The sequence below is a fragment of the Mangifera indica genome, chromosome 7, assembly GCF_011075055.1.
Source record: "Mangifera indica cultivar Alphonso chromosome 7, CATAS_Mindica_2.1, whole genome shotgun sequence".
Taxonomy (NCBI): domain Eukaryota; kingdom Viridiplantae; phylum Streptophyta; class Magnoliopsida; order Sapindales; family Anacardiaceae; genus Mangifera; species Mangifera indica.
The window spans coordinates 5,199,002-5,219,238 of NC_058143.1; the positions used below are offsets into that span (position 1 = coordinate 5,199,002).

The 20,237-nt window shown below is 30.3% G+C and overlaps 1 protein-coding gene and 1 long non-coding RNA gene across 6 annotated transcripts; one reads left to right on the plus strand and one right to left on the minus strand.

The window, feature by feature from the left end:
* The first annotated feature begins 10,903 nt into the window (after positions 1–10,903).
* Positions 10,904–14,960, plus strand: LOC123219888 (fatty acyl-CoA reductase 2, chloroplastic-like). Of its 3 annotated transcripts, none has more exons than XM_044641844.1 (9): positions 10,904–11,079; positions 12,407–12,510; positions 12,616–12,815; positions 12,901–13,001; positions 13,076–13,244; positions 13,456–13,617; positions 13,873–13,951; positions 14,147–14,495; positions 14,683–14,960. In XM_044641844.1, exons 1-9 carry the CDS (start codon positions 10,953–10,955, stop codon positions 14,727–14,729), a joined length of 1,338 nt encoding a protein of 445 aa, XP_044497779.1. In that variant the 5' UTR covers positions 10,904–10,952; the 3' UTR covers positions 14,730–14,960. The 3 variants fall into 3 exon arrangements, with proteins under 3 accessions (XP_044497779.1, XP_044497780.1, XP_044497778.1); XM_044641843.1 differs by lacking the exon at positions 10,904–11,079 and adding an exon at positions 12,200–12,326; XM_044641845.1 differs by lacking the exons at positions 10,904–11,079; positions 12,407–12,510 and adding an exon at positions 11,093–11,262.
* On the minus strand, positions 11,768–19,515 carry LOC123219890. 3 transcript variants are annotated; one of them, XR_006502939.1, is made up of 3 exons: positions 19,104–19,515; positions 16,376–17,082; positions 11,768–12,316 (listed from the first exon to the last, which is right to left on the minus strand). It is a non-coding gene; the product is annotated as an uncharacterized LOC123219890 (long non-coding RNA). The 3 variants fall into 3 exon arrangements; XR_006502940.1 differs by having other exon boundaries at positions 11,768–12,484; XR_006502938.1 differs by lacking the exon at positions 11,768–12,316 and having other exon boundaries at positions 15,749–17,082.
* Between the last annotated feature and the right edge of the window lie 722 nt (positions 19,516–20,237).

Below are 20,237 nucleotides of genomic sequence, written 5' to 3' on the forward strand. Positions count from 1 at the left end.
TATAATTGTGTATCCAAAATTGATACAAATAGTCTTGCGCAAAATCAATAAAACAATGTGTACCCACTTTAGGTACATAAATATGTATACATTTATATATGTCATCATATAATTGATTAATTTTGAATTAAGGATAAATTAATAATTAATTATACAGCAACATATATAAGTGTACACTTTAGGTATACAAATATGCACACACTTATATATATCACCATATGATTGAATGATTTTGAATTAAGGATAAAGTAATAATAAATTATATGATAACACATATAAGTTTGTATATAATTGTGTATAAAAAATGAATACATATAGTATTGCTTGAAATCAATAAACTATATGTACCAACTTTAGATACGCAAACATGTACATACTTATATATGTCATCACATGATTAGATGATTTTAAATTAAGAACAAAGTAGCAGTCAATTATGTGATAACACACACAAATATGTACATAATTGTGTGTACATAGTATTGTTCAAAATCAATAAAACTATATGTATTTATTTTAGGTACACAAATATATAAACAATTATATATATTATCACGTGATTAGATAATTTTAAATTAAAATAAAATAATAGTTAATTACGTGATAATACATATACATAATTGTGTAAGTTGTCCACTGTTCATAAATAAATGATACCATAAATCTCTACAGACAAAGGATGGGAAAATCCCTTGCAGGTCACACGCTTTCTGAAGCAAGATCTGCCTTGTCTTCCATTTCCTGAATTAAAATTTCAGTTGGTTGCAGGCATCCTCTTAACTTGTCAAGTCCAAGTTGTGCTCGCTCATTATCTCCGAAGCTTTGTTTTGCCTATGAAGTTAGCTACAACTATAATGAGTTTGCACCATGTTAATTGGAAATGATGAATAACATTGATCTTTATTTATTTATTTATTTGATAATTGGATATGTACATTGCACTTAAGAAAACCATTCCGAAGGCCAAACACCCTAAGCTCATCCTTAAAAAAACAAGGATAGTAAAAACAAACTAGGAGTACAAGAATTCTCAACGAGACAAATTGTCTTTTTGAATAACTTTTAACCACATTCAAACAGCACAATAACCACCTAAATCCCAAAACAAAGGACCAAACCAAATACCACCACAGCCTCTAGAAGCTAACAACCACTAGCAAACGAAACCAAGTATTAGATCTAAGTCTACCCATGCAGGTTGACTTGACCTAGTTTACTTATCTGCCAAAAGACAGATGGTGGGGAAGTTATTTGTTAGTTAGACACCTATTGAAATATCCAAAACTACCTTCCCCAAATAGAGAATGTTAGCACATTTTTTTAAGAAGAGTTTTTCTTCTTCTCTCATAATCAAAAGCACAAAACAATGTCTCTTAAGGATTACACTACTCGGGCAAATGGAGTTGTGAAAACGACTCATGTCATACCCTTGAAATGCAATCGAATCAACCACACGAATAAAAAAATAATCTAGGTATGCATTTTACATTTATAGAATTTCACATATGCTTTAAATTGTCCAACTTTGGTATCAAAACATAAGTTGTGTATATGACATGTATTATATAAAATTAAATCCTGGATTATGTAAATTTTAATTGAAAATTGGTTCAAATTTGTTTTTGGGCACGAATTAAATTCGGCCAAATTGCATTAAATTAATCTTTGGAAACATGTTACAATATAGTTTGGATATGTGTTACATGATTTGGTTTCAGAATCGCATCAAAATTTGGTCGAAATTATCAAAAAATTGAGACCCAAATAGTGTTTTTCTCATCGTTGCATCCTGAATTTCATTGATGTTGGAGATTATTATTGGTTTGAGTAGGACGGTCGCCATGAGAAAGCCTAAGGTTTAGTTGCTGGAAGATGGTTAGAAGATAGTCAACTAAACAACCAAAATATTAGGGTTTTTCGCTAATTCAGGTTGCAATCAATTGAAAAAACCAGATTGTTCGACCCGTTTGGTCAACAGGTTGTACAAACCCATTAGTCAATAGGTAAATCATGGTCAACTAGTTTTAACCCAAACCAATCAACATCCACCCGGGTCATTTAACCAATCAAAAATCAAAGTTTGACCGATCATTTATTGATCAATCAATGGTGATTGGTCAATGGTCAGTAGTTATCCATTAGGTAGTGAAAGCTCCTAGTGGCACATGGTCGCGTGTATGGCTCATCCATGGTGCATGAACGTGCATTCATGTACTGTTTTGACTAGTATAGGTGTGTGCAATGTCATCTCGATGCATGAATGCTCGTGCGACATTGTCTCAACACTTAATGGTATTTAGGACAGTATTTTGGCGTGTGAGATATTGTTTTCGACGCATTTGGGCTTGTGAAACCCATTTTCCAGAGCGTAGCAGTTGTGTGATGCTCGAATCTACACATAGAATCTGTTTTATGGGTCTTAAAATGAGTAAAGGTATGTAATAACTCAGTCTAGTTTTTGAAAACACAATCAATATTTCAAAATACATGTTTCTAATTCACGCAAGCTTGTTGACTGGGGCCCATCACATTAAGTATAAGATGTGATCATTTGATAATCTAATGATGCATGTTGAGACTATGTATATATAATCAATCAGACTTTCTTAACTAGAAAAAATGGGAAATAGTCTAATTATATTTATGTATGACTATTAGCCCTCGCAATAAATGATATTGTTTTGGACAAGAATGCAAAAACTTTTTGGGACTGAATGGATACATTACAACTTACTAAAAAGTGATGCATAGTAATGTACATCAGAAAATCCACCATTTTATTGTTATTCCCAAATTAACATAATGAGAGGTCTTTAACCTATCACAAAATTTTATGGAGACTTTATCCTGGATAAAGTGACTCTAAGAATAATAAGATTGATGAAATGATCCTAGTCATAATAAATTATGCATTTATTGTATCATATATTATATATGTCAAATGTGAGAATTATGAAATTAGTAAAATTTAGTGAAATTCTTATCCATAATTAATATTGGTGCAATTAGATTGAATTTTAAAATGTCAAACATTTGAGTCATAGATGATGATTGGGAACATAATGAACTTTCAATTCTATGTCTTATGTAAAATATTTTAAATTTTAATGCGTAGTTACAACAATTGATATATATTCGGTTGCACTGATTAAGTTGTGTTTAATATGTCTTTCTGATTTAATTAACCATAATATCCTAGAACATGATGGCTAATTTGAATAAGAATGATATTGAATAAGAATAATCATGATGTATGATATTTAAAGATGTACAATATCCTAGATGAGCAAAAAACTTTAAAGGCTGTAATCTGGGTTATGATAGAGTCGCAACTAACTAAAGGATGGAAAATTGAATAGTATTTTACACAAATATGATGTGGACGCACATCATGTATGTGAAAAACAAGACTGACTTCATTTGATATCTTGACCAATTTTATAAATAACAACCTGGTAAACAAGTACTAGTAATGCTTAACTATAGATGCATAAATATGGTTTTTCATATAAAAGTTTGGAAGAACTACAATCCCTAATTGAAGGTAGTTGATCATTAAATTTGATATAATGTCAAATATAATTATGAAGTTGAAGTCAACCAAACATAACCTGACAAATGAATAACAGATTCATGTAATAGAATGATCTTTTCTCAAGAGTAGAAGCATATGAAAATGCATATGACCCATAAAGAGAATACAAAGACTTTTGTTAATAGTTCTCGCTACATAGAACTAGGAAACAAGTATCCTTGAGGTAACTAGACTAGGTATTCATGCATACATTGTAGAATCGAGTTACAAAAGTTATTTATGGTTTCAAAAATAAGTGGCCTAAGTCCAATTAAGGGAAGAAGGTTATATAATGCTCAAAGAATAAGAACTTAAAATGACAGAGTGGCAAACATATTGGAAGAAAAGACAAAAACAAGATGATATGTTGCAATTACAACAACAAGAGTTATTTCGTCTATGAATGCACAAAGCTGAAAATGATATTGTCTTATTCCATTTAAAGTAATAAACTTTAGTTTTCAGTACTGTGCTATTAGCTGAGCATTATCTTATGTGGATTACGGATTTAGAAGTCTCCAACCAAGTAGCTCATGATAGAGAAGCTTTAGTAGGTTTTTGTCGAATTCCGAAAAGGATAAGTTGGATTTATGTAAACAACCACATAAGGGTTAAAATAAGAGGGATAGACACAAGCAAATAAGTTTTGCAAGGTGATCGAATCTTATGCCTATATGAAATCCAATATACTTTAAATATTCGATAAATTTTAATCAAAGTACTTATTCTTCTTAAACTAGGATATAACTGAAATTTCTCTGGATACTCTATGAAAATATAAAATATGATAGAAGTGACTTTTATGGATTCGGTTTATTGTTGAATGATTATATAATGTTTATCACCCTTTATTATAATAATGTTAGTTTTTCATTTTTTGTTTCTCAATAACCATTAGTTAAGTCCTAAGAAAGAATACTTATACTTATTCCAAATATTGGGAGCAAATGCAATTAAACTCTGACCTATTTTGGATAATAAGAGCAATAATTCTCAATCACTTGTTTCATCCATCTCAACCAAATGAAAACATTGAGATTAAGATTCAATCTATTTCAGATAGTAAGAGTGATGATCTTTAGTTACATAAGAGTATATGTCTGAAAGTACCCTTGTGACATTTTAAAATTGAAAACAAGACTTTCATAATCACTACCCAAGATGATGAAGAACCTAAAAGCTTAAAAGAAGTTGTCTCATCCATTGATAAGGAAAAATGTCAAAATGCATTGGAAGAAAAGATGAAATACATAGAAACAAACCAAGTCTAAAGTTTGGTTGACTCATTATTGAGTTGAAACATTTGAGTATTATGTATGCTATGGTGTGTACATGCCTAAACATTTGTTCTTGTTGTTAGGCTAGTTAGTCAATATGAGTCAAATATTGAAAAAAACACTAAACGACTATTAAGAAAATATTGATATATCTAAAAGGTTCTATGGATTATTGTTTATGTAATTAAGAATCAAATTTGTGTTTGATTGACTATTGAGATGCTTATTGGGAAGGTGATTTAGACCAACACAAATCATTTTCTAGCTATGTTTTCTTACTCTAAAGGACCCATATCTTGGAACGATAAGAAATTGACATGCATAACCTTATCCATAAAGAAGACTGAGTATATAGTCTATTCAATGATTATGCAAGAAACTGTTTAGTTAAGAAAATACTTTGTGAATCTAGATAAATAGAACGATATTGTTGAAACAATAGTTGTCCGTTGACATAATCAAGATGATAAAACTTTATAAAAGATCTTGAGTTTTGTAGAATAACCAAACATATTGACACTAGACATAATGTTTTAAGAGATATCATTTCCAATAAGGAAATAAATGTATAATATAATTTTATGCGTCATATGGTCACTGATTTTTTAACCGAACTTATTTCAAGAGATGTATATTTTGCATATGTTAAACCTCTTGATTGCATAGACTATGATTGATAAATTGTTGAGCTTCTATATTGTACTGATAACACAACTTCAAAAACTATGAATACAAGTTTATTTTGTTTTGGGTTTTTATTGCATACACATCGTTTTTAGCACAAAAAATTACAATGTCACACAAGTTAAAGTTTTGCTCACTCACACGAGCAATTACCTTTGGCACTAAAAGAATGAGCAAAGATGAGACATTATTTTTGAGAAAAGTAGCACTAAAAGAATGTGCCAATGGGAGACAAATTTCTTAAGAAAAGATTTGTTGAAGTTAAAATGTTGTCTTAATGATCGTTCAAGATGAAGTCATGAATATATACATTTGAAAATGATTGATTTGAATTCTCTACATCCAAATAACTTATGAATGCAAGATATGAGTTATTAATATAAATAAATACCTGTAAGTATGAAAACGATTAAGAACTCAAGTTAGACATTAGGTATAGCTACTGAATTAAGATTTATATAGTGTTGATGTAATGACATTAATGGAGAATACACATTATAGCACATGATTCATACCATGCGTATACAGTTCATCTTTTTCCTCCAGATTTTAAAATCATTTTACTAATAAATTGTTCAATTTCTACTCTAAATGACCTCATTTTGGTTCTTTAGTTGTTTCTTTAATTTATGTGTTCCTACAAATACCAACAGAAACACACAACAACACCAAGAAAGCAAGATACCGAACAAGAACAGAAAATTATTTTTGAAAATATTCAAATATATCTAAAAAAATACCAAGATATAACAAAAGAACAAACTATAAGAACAAATTCAAGGCACTTTTCAAGATATCAGATATTATTGCATATATAATCGAAAAAACAAATCACAGAATATAGATCAAAGAATCGTTTCTAGCTATGATACCACTTGTTATAATTTTTAGTCCAAAATTGTTCGATTCGAGCAATATCCAAGTAAGAGAAAGAAAACAACAACAACAAGATTATTTACTTGGTTTGGATTTTACACAGAAATTCGACATCCAAAGCAAAGGTGTTTCTCGAGTTGAATCTATTGATATTCAAGTTCGATTACAAATACAAACAACACAATTCTTAACCAAATACAACCATTAATATAGAAACATATACAAGGCTTAACAAAGTCGAAGAGCACCTAACTTCATCGAAGAGAGACTGTCAATCAAAAACGAGAGGGACAAATAACCAAACTCTAGCAAAGCTTCGACAGATGCAAGAACAAGGGAGAATGAAAAAAAGTAAGAGAGAATAAAACCCTCAATTATAAGAGAGTTTAAATACCTAAGGTTAAGATAAACAAAAACTTCACCCGAAAATGACCAAGGTGACCATTCATAATAACTCTAATGACTAAGACATCCCTCGCTACATTATTACTCTAATACCCTTATAGTTTGAGACAAATATTATTGAGAGATTACCTTAAAATTAATGGATATAAATTAATGATGTGTTTGTGTAAATTGGTATGTACAAATATATATTGTGTATGGTTGATAGTAATAAAAAAATACTAGAATATTTTTCACTTAAATATCCTTTATATGTTAAACTAAATTTGTTAAGGGATAAAATTGTAAAAAAATTAATATTACCTTAATAATCACTTCATATTGAAGTAATCAGATTACTTATTATATTACTTATAGAGTGATATGATATATATTTATAATAAGTACCTATCATAATATGTCACCATATGATTTGATATTATTTTATCATTAATTCAAAATCATAATCACATGATGACACATTATTATAGATATTCATTATAAGTGTTCATAGTTTTATTAAATCTTTCATTACCTAACAAACAAAACAAAATAATGTCTATAATAAAATATAGTTATCAAAGTAATCTATTATTCTCCTGAAGCAAATGTACCTTGAGAGTATGAATTCATGCATGGATGTATGTTACACCTACTGGAATTATTCCAGCGATCACTGATGTCTTATTTCAGTGAACACTTCCAAATCCTCTACATTAGTAATTACAGTGTAGATAATTTTAACAAAAATAATCTTCAACCCAAATCGACAATAGTTCAAAGTGTCCCAAGACCACAAGCAACAAGTGGAAAGACTCAACCAAAATTCTCATGGATTTGGCTTGCAATCTAAGGAAAATATAAAACATATAGAAAAAGTTTCATTACCTCCAGTCATGAATAAATCTTCCGTCATTCGTTAGATTTTAGCATAGACGGTTGGACAGCAGTAATTTCATGGCTAAAACTATCAACAGGTTGATAGGAAAGAAGTTCATCGGTATTAATGATAATACTCTCAGATTGTGAAAAACAATCATCTCTTGCAGTTTACCAGCAAGTTGACAGCCTGGATTTTCGATACCTAATAGAACTTGATATCAAAAAAATAAATTGGATAAATCTGCATTCTCCCATTAGACTCGGAAACCAACCTCGACTTTTTCTCTTGTGAAATTTTTTTAAAGAAAAGAGTGTTTTACTAGATTCTCTAATGTAAAGAATTTTAGGTATTTTTCTTTTCCTCATTTACTCAAGAACCATCCTTGTTTGTATTTATCTTCTGTCTAGTATTCCCTCATTCTATCTGCAAATTAATTCAAAGCTTTCGGGCCTGTACGCCTTTTTGATAATTGAAAAGAAGAAGAAAAGTTCCAACAAGCATTAATGATTCAATGTTACAACTTTCTTTCAATTTCCAAAGTCATGTTTGTGTAAAGAATTACTTGTGAGTTTGGAGGCTCAGGGTTATATGACAAGGATATTCAAATTGATCAAGGAAAGTTATTTTTATTCAAGCTGAATTTCATTAGACTATCCATTTGTAAGTCAAGAATCAAGAAAAAATTATGCTAGACTGTATTGCCTTCCAGGTATATATTTAAAAGGAAATGCCCAAGCATCCCTAAAAACTAAGAGTCCTAGAAATGTTGTGCTTCCCAAAAAAATGTTTAACTTGTTGCATTCCGTAATAATTTTCTTCCAGGAGGGTTGAAAAAACAGTGTATCACAGCTAGAATTCATTTTGATCTATGATTTCTCTCTTTTAACATATACTACTGGATTCAGTATTGAAATTAATTGATAGCTCACAGGGCCGGGATAGAATAATCATTCAAAAGCCCACTACTTTCACAAAGGACATCCAATTCAATCACAAATAGATGAGAAGGTCAATTCCTGATCTGCGGTTCTTTTTCTGTTGCATAATCCACATTGGTACTACCCTATAATCATCAAAGATGTGTGGTCATGATGTAGAGGAGAAAGTATTCGTTATTTATTTTCTTCTTCTAAACTTCAAAACACAGTATCTAAAACAAGAGCAAAAGCCTAGATGGACTCAAAACTCAAGTCCTAATTTACAACTCAGATGTCATCTTTCGAAAATGGAAATTTCTCTGATACCAAAATAATAATAATAATAACATTATCATCTTTTTTGGTCCCAATGTTGTATTCCAAGAGTTATCAGCCGGTGCATACCATATTTGCAAACAAGCACAATCATATCAGAAAGGCCATCCTCACCAGTAATCTATACAAACCAACTCAATTCAACAAATGCAAAATTTGCCAACCTATGTGCCCCGGCACTGATCAATTATTCAATCTCCCTTACATTCTCAATAGATGTAAGCCAGTTCTTAGCTCTTCTGATCTGAATTTGTTTGCATCTTTCTGCTAATAGAAAATGCCAGAGACAATGAAGCCCATCCACTTCTGAAATCAGATGAGTTTTCAGTTTGTGTTCATTTTTCCCACCATTTGTAAACATGGTAGAGGCAACATATAGGATGTGGGCTATTCAGTGAAATGTTGGCCGTGCAAAATACTGTAAATTTTTTCAAGATCGAGCCGAGCCTCCCATAACTTATTTAAATTTTATTTTATTTTTCACTGTAAATTCAATGAGATGTTGGCTGTGCCAAATAAATTTTAAAATAATTATTTAAAGTTAATTCTTTTCATTCAGGATTGAGCCGAGCCTCCCATAGCTTGAGTTTGTGCTCAGGCCATAACTACTTATTCTGAGTTTCATTGACCCAAACGTACAATTAAAATGGAGTTAGTTGGATTTGAATTTAACTCTACATGTAAGGAAGAAACTGAATGTGTTAATGTGTTTACATGGATTATCTAGTACCAATCATTTTGATACAAATGTATGTGGATGAACTTTTCGGCCACCAGATTTTCATGAACAGTAACCGACAGAGTTATAATTTTTTGACATAAATTAGTTGCGTGGCTTATGTAATGTTATTATCGGAAACTAGTGGCACCATTATCGAAGTAGTTCTTTCCTGGAAGAAACTAAAGAATACCAATAATTGTTAAATACAAATGACATTTAATGTAAGTTTGTTGGGAAGGAACTGCTGTGTTAAAATGTTATATTGAATCTAGAATGTTATGTACGATCGTACCATGCATGGTCACGGTTGTGCATGGGCTGGAATCATATATTTATTTACGGGTGCATGCCCGTACTCAGTGGTGGACGAATGCACGGCTAGGACATACGACCATTCATGGCGTAAAATTAATTTATCAGCGTCAGGTATGCCTATACACCAAGAATATGTATGCCCATACATGGCTAGATAAATTTACAAAAATGCCCTCAAGATTATATAAGGAAAAGGAGCTGATGAATAGTACAAAAGGAGATGTATGCCTGTACACGGACCTTTTATGTGCATACACCCGTGAAGTGTTGAATGTGAATGTACATGAGATTTAAATTGGTCTGCGTGTACGCGGCTGGACTCACAACCCTCCATGGAAGAGAAAGCACATGTCGGCGACACAGCTATGTATGACCATATTCAAATGATTTTTGAATGAAAATTAAAGTCCGTTGAGGTGCTAAAAAGTGTCTTAGAGATAGAGATACGAATCAAACATAGAGATAATAGATAAACAAAGGTGTATATGAATAGAATTCAATCACTGACTGAGATAGTTATGAGTGATTGAATATCAATAAAGATTTGAATATCCCGAGAAGATTGAGATGAGTCAATACCTATCAAACATACATTTATAAGATTATTGATTGACTTGGAAGAGTACTTATGACTTAAGCACATCTGTATATAGAGTATAGGTCTTTAATTGGTGTCCTTAGATAGAGAGAGATTCGCCAAGATGGCGTGTTTGTCAATTGGGTTAGGACTTATCAAAACATAGAGTCTAATTGTGAAATTAGGACATTATTTAAACACGTCAATATTTGCAAACATATTAATAATCTGGAGATGCCAGTGAAATTACAGCTTTTGCAAGTTGCAAGTTGCAAGTTTTGGTGAAGCCCACTTCATTTGATTAGTAGTAATATATATAAGAATTATTGTATCTCCGTTTTCACTTGCGAAAAATTAAAGCTCTTGCGTTTCCTTGCTTTCAGCATAAGCTCTTCTTTCATTGAAGCCATGAGCTCTTTCTCCCTTCAACCACAGAAAAAAATAGAGACAACTTGTAAGAATGGCATTGGCATTCTTGAGTTTCTTCCTGCCAAGAACTATTTCGTTACTGGTGCCACTGGTTTCCTAGGCAAAGGTATAATAGGCAATAAAATTACGTAGAATTTTGTGCATAAGATTTGTTATATACGATTCTATGTTTTTATAATTTTCTGCCACAATTGAGAAGCTATTACGAGCAGCACCCAGCGTTTGCAAGATTTATCTCTTAATCAAGGCAGAAAACGAAGAAGCTGCATTAGAAAGAATAAAAACTGAAGTAAATTCTACATATATAACACAAAACTCTTTCTAAATATATGCATATATCTATTTTTACACTGTTTAGACTAACAAATTTACTATTTCTTCTTATAATTAATAAGATAATAGATTCAAATCCATTCGACTTGGTGAGAGATATGCATAGGAAATCTTACCAAGATTTCATGTTAAGTAAGGTGGTTCCTATTCCCGGAAATATTAGTGAATCAAATCTTGGTATGGATCCTGATTTAATGATGGAAATAGCACAAGAGGTAGATGTAATCATAAATTCAGCAGCCAATACAACATTTGATGAGACGTTCCTCCTCATCTTTATTAATTTTTGTGATATCCAAGTTCATTTTATATATACTAATGCTTGGATTACTCAACTTAGATTTGATGTAGCTGTGAACATAAACACAAGAGGGCCATCTCGAGTACTTGATTTTGCAAAGAAGTGCAAGAAACTTTGTTGTTTCATACATATATCAACTGGTAACTAAATCTTGCTTATGAGTAGAAAATAATGTAGTTTATTTATTTAGGCTAATCAATTTTTTCTTGTGTAGCATATGTTAATATACAAAACGTCGTAGAGACTCTCAACCCCAAAAGCTCACCATTATTACACCCTCATATAATTGTATAATTTTAAATTAAATAATACTAAATTACTTAATATTACATCATTATTTATTTATAAATTATCTCACCGGAAGTTTTGGTGAAGCCCACTTGGTTTAGTTTTCCATCACAAGTTCAACAATGGCTATTGTGACAAATAATTAATGCGCACAGAGGCCGGCCGGTGTATGTTTCTCTGCCAACCAACTTGGTATTAAATGCCATTAGTAGTAATATATATAAGAATGTGCCTCCATTTTCACTTGCCAATAAAGCTCTTCTGTTTCCTTACTGTCAGTGTAAGCTCTTCTTTCATTGAAGCCATGAGCTCTTTCTCCATTGAAGCACAGAATAAAATAGAGAGAACTTGTAAGAATGGCATTGGCATTCTTGAGTTTCTTCCTGCCAAGAACTATTTCGTTACTGGTGCCACTGGTTTCCTAGGCAAAGGTAAATTAGGCAATAAAATTACGTAGAATTTTGTATATAAGATTTGTTATATAAGATTCTATGTTTTTTTAATTTTTCAGCCATAATTGAGAAGCTATTACGAGCAGCACTCGACGTTTGCAAGATTTATCTCTTAATCAAGGCAGAAAACGAAGAAGCTGCATTAGAAAGAATAAAAACTGAAGTAAATTCTACACATATAACACCAAACTCTTTCTAAATATATGAATATATCTATTTTCCACTATTTAGACTAACAAATTTACTATTTCTTTTTATAATTAATAAGATAATAGATTCAAATCTATTCGACTTGGTGAGAGATATGCAAGGGAAATCTTACCAAAACTTCATGTTAAGTAAGGTGGTTCCTATTCCCGGAAATATTGGTGAATCAAATCTTGGTATGGATCCTGATTTAATGGTGGAAATAGCACAAGAGGTAGATGTAATCATAAATTCAGCAGCCACTACAACATTCGATGAGAGGTTTCTCCTCATCCTTCTAATTGATTTTGGTGATATCTAAGTTCATTAATTTTACATATACTAACACTTGGATTTCTCAACTTAGATTTGATGTAGCTGTAAACATAAACACAAGAGGGCCATCTCGAGTGCTTGATTTTGCAAAGAAGTGCAAGAAACTTTGTTGTTTCATACATGTATCAACTGGTAACTAAATCTTGCTTATGAGTAGAAAATAATGTAGTTTATTTATCTAGGCTGATCAATTTTTTCTTGTGCAGCATATGTTAATATAGAAAACGTCGGAGAGATTCTCAACCCCAAAAGCTCACCATTATTACACCCTCCTGTGGATGTTGATGCTGAAATGAAGTTAGCTTTGGATTCAAATCTTGCTTTACGTGGAAGTGAAGAAATAGTTCAGAAAATGAAAGAATTGGGCTTAGAAAGGTGATTTCCTTGGTTAAATTGTAATTTAACCTTTCTTCATGTATACACAATTATATGCATAATAATCTCATAAAATTAGAACGAAAACATTTTATATTCACCAGAACAAATCAAATCATTTTCTTTTTGTCGTTTCTCCTTCAAACATATGCAAATAAGATGATATTAAATAACAACATAATTAATTGATGGAAAATTTTCTCTCCCACAGGGCTAGATGCTATGGGTGGAAAAACGTTTATGAATTTACCAAGGCAATGGGAGAAATTTTAATTGATAAGAATAGAGAAGAAATCCCAGTTGCTATTGTCCGTCCAAGTGTTATCGAAAGTACTTTTAAAGAGCCATACCCTGGATGGTTACAAGGGATCAGGTAATCCTTTCAAAATTTTTATTTTATTTATATTTAGTAGATTATACCTTACAACTTTCGAATTCAAATTTTTACTACATCCTTCCTATGATGTATATTTGATGACTCAGACCCAGCAGATAGCAAGCCAACTCAACGTAAGATATGACTAGACATTGGGGATTGAAATTTTAGATAGTATTCAAGTTTTGTCCTATATATTACTTTTCTATTAATAATGAATTACTAACCATTTGTCTTGAATATGATCTTTAGAATGGCTGACACATTCATTTTAGCTTACGGCAAAGGCTATCTTCCTGCCTTCATAAACCCTGAGGCAGTTATAGACATAGTAAGTATACGAATTCTTCTCATTATACACTACTTCATATGGTCAATATGAAGTAGGCTTTACTTTTTCAATAATCTCAAAATTATCCTCTATAAAGTTTCGTCTTGGTAATAGTCTTCCCTTATGATTATGCACATTAAGATAATCGTACAATAATATATTTTATTGTACTTATGAAATGAATCAATAATACAGATTCCAGTTGACATGGTTGTATATGCAATTATTTCTGCAATGGCAAAGCATGGAATTACTAGGAAACCAGAGCTTAACGTCTACCACATTACATCTTCAAGAGTAAATCCAGTGAAGCTGAAATTCTTATTTGATATGGCTTTTGAACATTTCAAGTCCTCTCCAATCAAAGACATGAATGGCAAAGAAGTTGAAATTAAAAGAGTCCAATTTCTGAACTCGTTGAAAGAAATCTTCTTACATATATCAAACGAAAGTATCCCTAAAGATGCGAATGTTTCTCTAGGACACGAAAGAAAATTATCCAAGGAAATAGAGCATATTATGAACCATATTTATATTCACGGTGGTAAGATTTCTTTTTAACCCTGAGCAAGCATATTTAGATAGTGTTAGATCTTTTAATTAAATTATTTCAGAAAATAACTTACAAGTTTAACCATACATGCATGTTATTTGATTTAAAGTATAAATCCAACAAATTATGGATTAACCTTTATAATTAGTTGGTTATTTTCTTGAATTTTTGTATATAGGTTTGAAAGCAGCGACACCTACAAATTGTGGGAAGCCATGTCTTTAGAGGAACAACTGAGTTTTGGATTTGACGTGAAGAGATTGGATTGGCAGGACTATTTTTCTAATGTTCATATGCCAGGTCTAAGGAAATATGTAATAAAAAGTCAACTGAGGCCAAAAAATTTGCCAAAGCTTGTAGACGTTGGAGTGCAACGTGGAAACTAAATAATTTATGCAAAAGTTACTGTAATAAGCCTGGAATTTTATGCAATTTCAATTCAGTATTATCGTAGAAGTTATTATATTTTAACTCTTAATTGCATGAGTCCTAAAGGAATTCCATAATTTTCATTCTTTTCTACAGAATTTGGGTTTAAAAGAAAATTTCTAACCATGCAAAATTCAAGAAGGCATGCACTATAGTCAAGTAATTTGAATTTAAATTACTTAAATAGAACCAATTTGTAAATTCAATTAATTTAATGGTTTCATTCTATTAAAATAAAAATATCAATTTAGTTTGATCAAATTAAAATTATTTTAAATATATATTCAAAATAAATACCAATAAGGGTAATGATAATGATTTATTATTATACCATTGTATATTATTTTATTTTTAATATAAAATCATCTAATTATATAATAATATATCTAATTACACATAGCTTTTATTGCTTGAGCAAAAAAATTGATTTTATAATTTAGATAAATTAAATTATCTCTAATAATAAAAACAAATGATATGTTCAAGAGTTAACATCGTAATCCAGTTAATGTTATGACTTCTATATATTTTGAGTGAATCATGATTCGATAAATTATGAAAAATAACATCAACTCTCTTATAACTTCAATTTTAGTTCCAAATTATTTTTATTGAAATGGCATTTATTGATGTAAAAATTTTTATTTTTTTTGTTTTTTAAGTATATATTATTCATTCAAATTTTTTTAATGAGAATAATATTTTATTAAAACCTAAATAAACTTGTTAACGAGACTAAATAGTAAAAAAAATTCAAACTTTTAACTGAAAAAAAAAATTTAATATAAAAATCAAAAGAACACTTGAAAACAATATGATATAAAATATTCTTTTATTTTGAACACTCTTATAGACAAAATTAACAAGTTTATTCTCACATTCTTCTCTTCAAATCGTCAAAGGGACCTAACTCAATATTAGCTCTTGAACTCAAAAGTAAAAAATTTTGTATTGATTTATTATAGTTTTTATAATTTTCTGACTAGACTATATCCAATCTAGTCACAATAGGCGTTTGTATAAAACAGTTCTCGATATAGACTTTTTTTTCCTTTTTCCTCTTGACACAATAGGTGTTTAGAGCATGAAATAATTCCTATGAAAGATGATATCCAAAACTTTAAGCCTAAGGCAAAAAAAGCTTCAGTTTTTGGCTGTTTTAAATTATTATTAGAGAAGGAAAAGCTGCCAACGCCCCTAATTAATTGAATCGATGAATCGCCCATTCACGGACACACCAAAGGATACATGCAGATGTAAATGAAATGACGTTTCTATGCTCTACCCCACCGACACTGCTCCTCTCTTACCTTCTTACACTATTACCACCAATCACCCGCCATTTCCCCGTTTCCAATATATTGCCCAGTATTTCGTTTTCTAAACCGAAATTTAACTGACTGACAAAAAGCTGATAATTGAGAGAGATTAATGGGAATTACCTCTTTTCGGTCGGTTTTACAGTACAACGTTCCGATTTTGCAGTCGTCGTCTCTTCTACCGGGAACAAAACCCCATCAACTTCCTGAACCGAAATTTTACTGATTGAAAGTTATGAATATGGCTTCTGCTGATCACCACTGGATCGAATCATCCTCTGTCTTTTCAAATTCAGATGCAAAATTAACCTACTAATTGATCGAATTGGGGCTATCAGTAGTTTGGTTGGTAGCGAGAGCCACATCAAATAATGGCCCATCTATTAAAAAAAAGTATACTGATTGAGTTTAGTACGGAGGAGGAAAATAAAAAATATAAATATATTAATGATCAAGGGTTGGGTAGACAGAATAGATGGGTGGAACCCCCGATACAAAGGATATGATAGGAGCTGAGGGCCAGTGGTACAAAGAAAGAATGAATGATTCTCTATTATTCATTTTTTCTTTTTTAAAGGCATGAGCTGTAAACCACGCTTGAAAACAATATGACAGTTGGCATCACAATCAAACATCCCAAAGTTGATTTTTATGACTTTGATTTGACTAAAATATTCTTTTATTTTCGTCACTCTTCTCATAAACAAAATTAACAACTTTTACATTCTTTCTCACATTCTTCTCTTCTTCTTACAATCTTAAATCTTTCCTTACTTTCAACAACTGAGACCATGGTTTATGTTCCCCGGCCTATCTCCCAACTCTTTAATCTGTGAATACAATTTTAATACATAAATTAAATATATAAATAATATATAATTATATAATTAAATTATTTTAAATTAAATATAAATTAATTTCTAATTATATATAATATATTATTTATATACTTAAAATATTATTAATAACTTGTTAAATTACGTATTGAGTAACAATATTGATGAAGTTGTTAACTGATGCGATGGACTAGCATGAGTAAGCTTTAAATTTAATAAGGTGGTGGTTGGACTTGTAAGGTTTTATTTTTCTTGGTTAAAGTCCACTTGCTCCAATTTAATTTCTAATTAGATATTTATATAATATATCGTCATATAATTAAATTTTATTTGATTTTTTATCCAAAATTATTAAATCACATATGATACATCATTTAAATATCTAATTAATTACTCAAATATGTACATAATTTTATTCCTTTTTATGAGTTAATAAAAAAGTTGAAAATTTCCCTGTAGATTGAGTTTTCCTTTTTCTATATTTCTTATTGTGGGCATGTGTATTCCAAGTGCGCTAACTAACTGGGCAACTTAATGTTATTATAATGCTAAACAGTTCATATAAACTTCAAACCTTGTGAAACTTAAAGGTGAATTTAATAATATTTTTAAAGAAGTATTAATAAGTGTATTGATAATGGTTTGTCATTATATGATTATATGTTATTTTATCTTTAATTCAAAATCATTCAATTATGTAATAATACATCATCATTTATATGTAAATAATTGATAAGTACACATAATTTTTATTGTTTGAGCAAAAAAATTGATTTTATAATTTAGATAAATTAAATTAACTCTAATAATAAAAACAAATTAGGTGAATAAATGATATGTTCAAGAGTTAACATCGTAACCTAATTAATATTATGACATGATATGTTCAAGAGTTAACATCATAATTCAATTAATGTTATAATCTCTATTTTTTAAGTGAATCATAATTTGATAGATTAGAAAAAAATAACATCAAATCTTTTATAATTTCTCTATTATATATCTTAGTTTCAAATTATTTTTATGAAAATGATATTTATTGATGTAAAAATCTTTTATTTTTTAAGTATATATTATTCATTCAAAATTTTTTAATGAGAATAATATTTTATTGAACCCTAAATAAACTTTTTAAGAGATTAAATAGTAAGAGAAATTCAAACTTTCAACTCTAAAAAAAAATTTAATATAAAAATCAAAAGAACACTTGAAAACAATATGATATAAAATATTCTTTTATTTTGAGCACTTTTACAAACAAAATTTACAAATTTCTTTCTCACATTCTTCCCTTCCTGTTACAATTTTAAATCGTCAAAGGGACATGACTAAAATATTAACTCTTGAATTCAAAAGTAAAAATTTTTTTGTTGACTTAGTAAAGTTTTTATAATAATCACAATCTTTCTTATAATCTTCTGATTAGATTATATCATATTAGTATGAAACTATACTGGTATTTGTATAAAATAGTTTAATATAGAATTTTTTTCATTTTTGAAAAAATCTTGACACAATAGGCATTTAGAGCATGAAATATATAATTGAAATAATTTTTATAAAAGATGATATCCAAAACTTGTAGCCCAAGACAGAAAAAGTTTCAGCTTTTGGCTGTTTTGGATCATTATTGGAGAAGGAAAAGCATCCAAGGCCCCTAATTAATTGAATTGATGAATGGTCCATTCATGGACACACCAAATTATACATGCACATGAAAGTGAAATAACGTTTCTGCCCTCTACTCCACTAATTAATTGAATAGATAATCGTCCATTCACGGACACACCAAACTATACATGCACATGTAAGTGAAATGACGTTTCTACCCTTTACCCCACCGACACTGCTCCTCTCTTACTTACTGCCTTACACCATTAACACTATTCACCTGCCAATTCCCCGTTTCCGATATATTGCTCGGTATTTCGTTTTCTAAAATGAAATTAACCGAAATTTAACTGATTGATTGGCTAACAAAAAACTGATAATTGAGAGAGATTAATGGGAATTACCTCTTTTCGGTTTTACAGTACAGCGTTCCGATTTCGTAGTCGTCGTCTCTTCTACCGGGAACAAAACCCCATCAACTTCCTGAACCGAAATTTTACTGATTGAAAGTTATGAAGATGGCTTCTGCTGATCACCACTGGATCGAATCATCCTCTATCTTTCGAAATTCATATGCAATTTAACATATTAATTGAAAGAGTTTTGGTTGATAGAGAGAGCCACATCAAAAATGGCCCATCTGTTCCAAAAAAGGCATACTAACTGAGCAGGAGGCGATAAGGGGAAATGAAGATTGATTTAATAATTAAAATAAAAAATATAAATATATTTGTGGTTGAGTACTGTGCAGAGGGAATATGATAGGAGTTGAGGACAGATTCAAAGAAAGAAGAAAGAATGATTCTCCATTCTTCATTTTTCTTTTTGAAAGGCATGAGCTGTAAACCACATTTGAAAACAATATGACAGAGTTGGCATCACAATCAAACATCCCAAAGTTGATTTTTATGACTTTGATTTAACTAAAATATCCTTCTATTTTTAGCACTGTTCTTATAAACAAAAATTAACAACTTTCTCTTTCTTTCTCACGTTCTTCTTCTTACAACTGAACCAATGGCCTATGTTCCCCGGCCTGTCTCCCAACTCGTTAATCTGTGTATATAATTATAATATATAATTTAAATATATAAATAATATATTATTCTTGTGACCTGAAGTCTCATATCGCTCCCGTGCAGTCTATTGAGCGTGTATATAAGTAGGAACCAGAAACCCTTAACTCAGTTGAGGCCTTTTCCCAAAGTGGAGAAACAAAACCGTGCGGACCTGAAACCTAAAGCAGACAATATCGATTGGATTGTTTATAACAATTATTATTTAATTAAATTATTTTAATTTAAATATAAATTAATTTTTAATTATATAATAATATATTATCTATATATAAAATATTATTAATACCTTATTGAATTATGTATTGAATAACGATATAGTTGGAGTTGTTAATTGATGCGATGGTTCAGCATGAGCGAGCTTTAAATTTAATCAGGTGGCGGTTGGACTTGTAAGATTCTATTTTTCTTCGTTAAAGTCCCCTGCTCCAATTTAATATTCCAATTTTGGGCATTTAATTA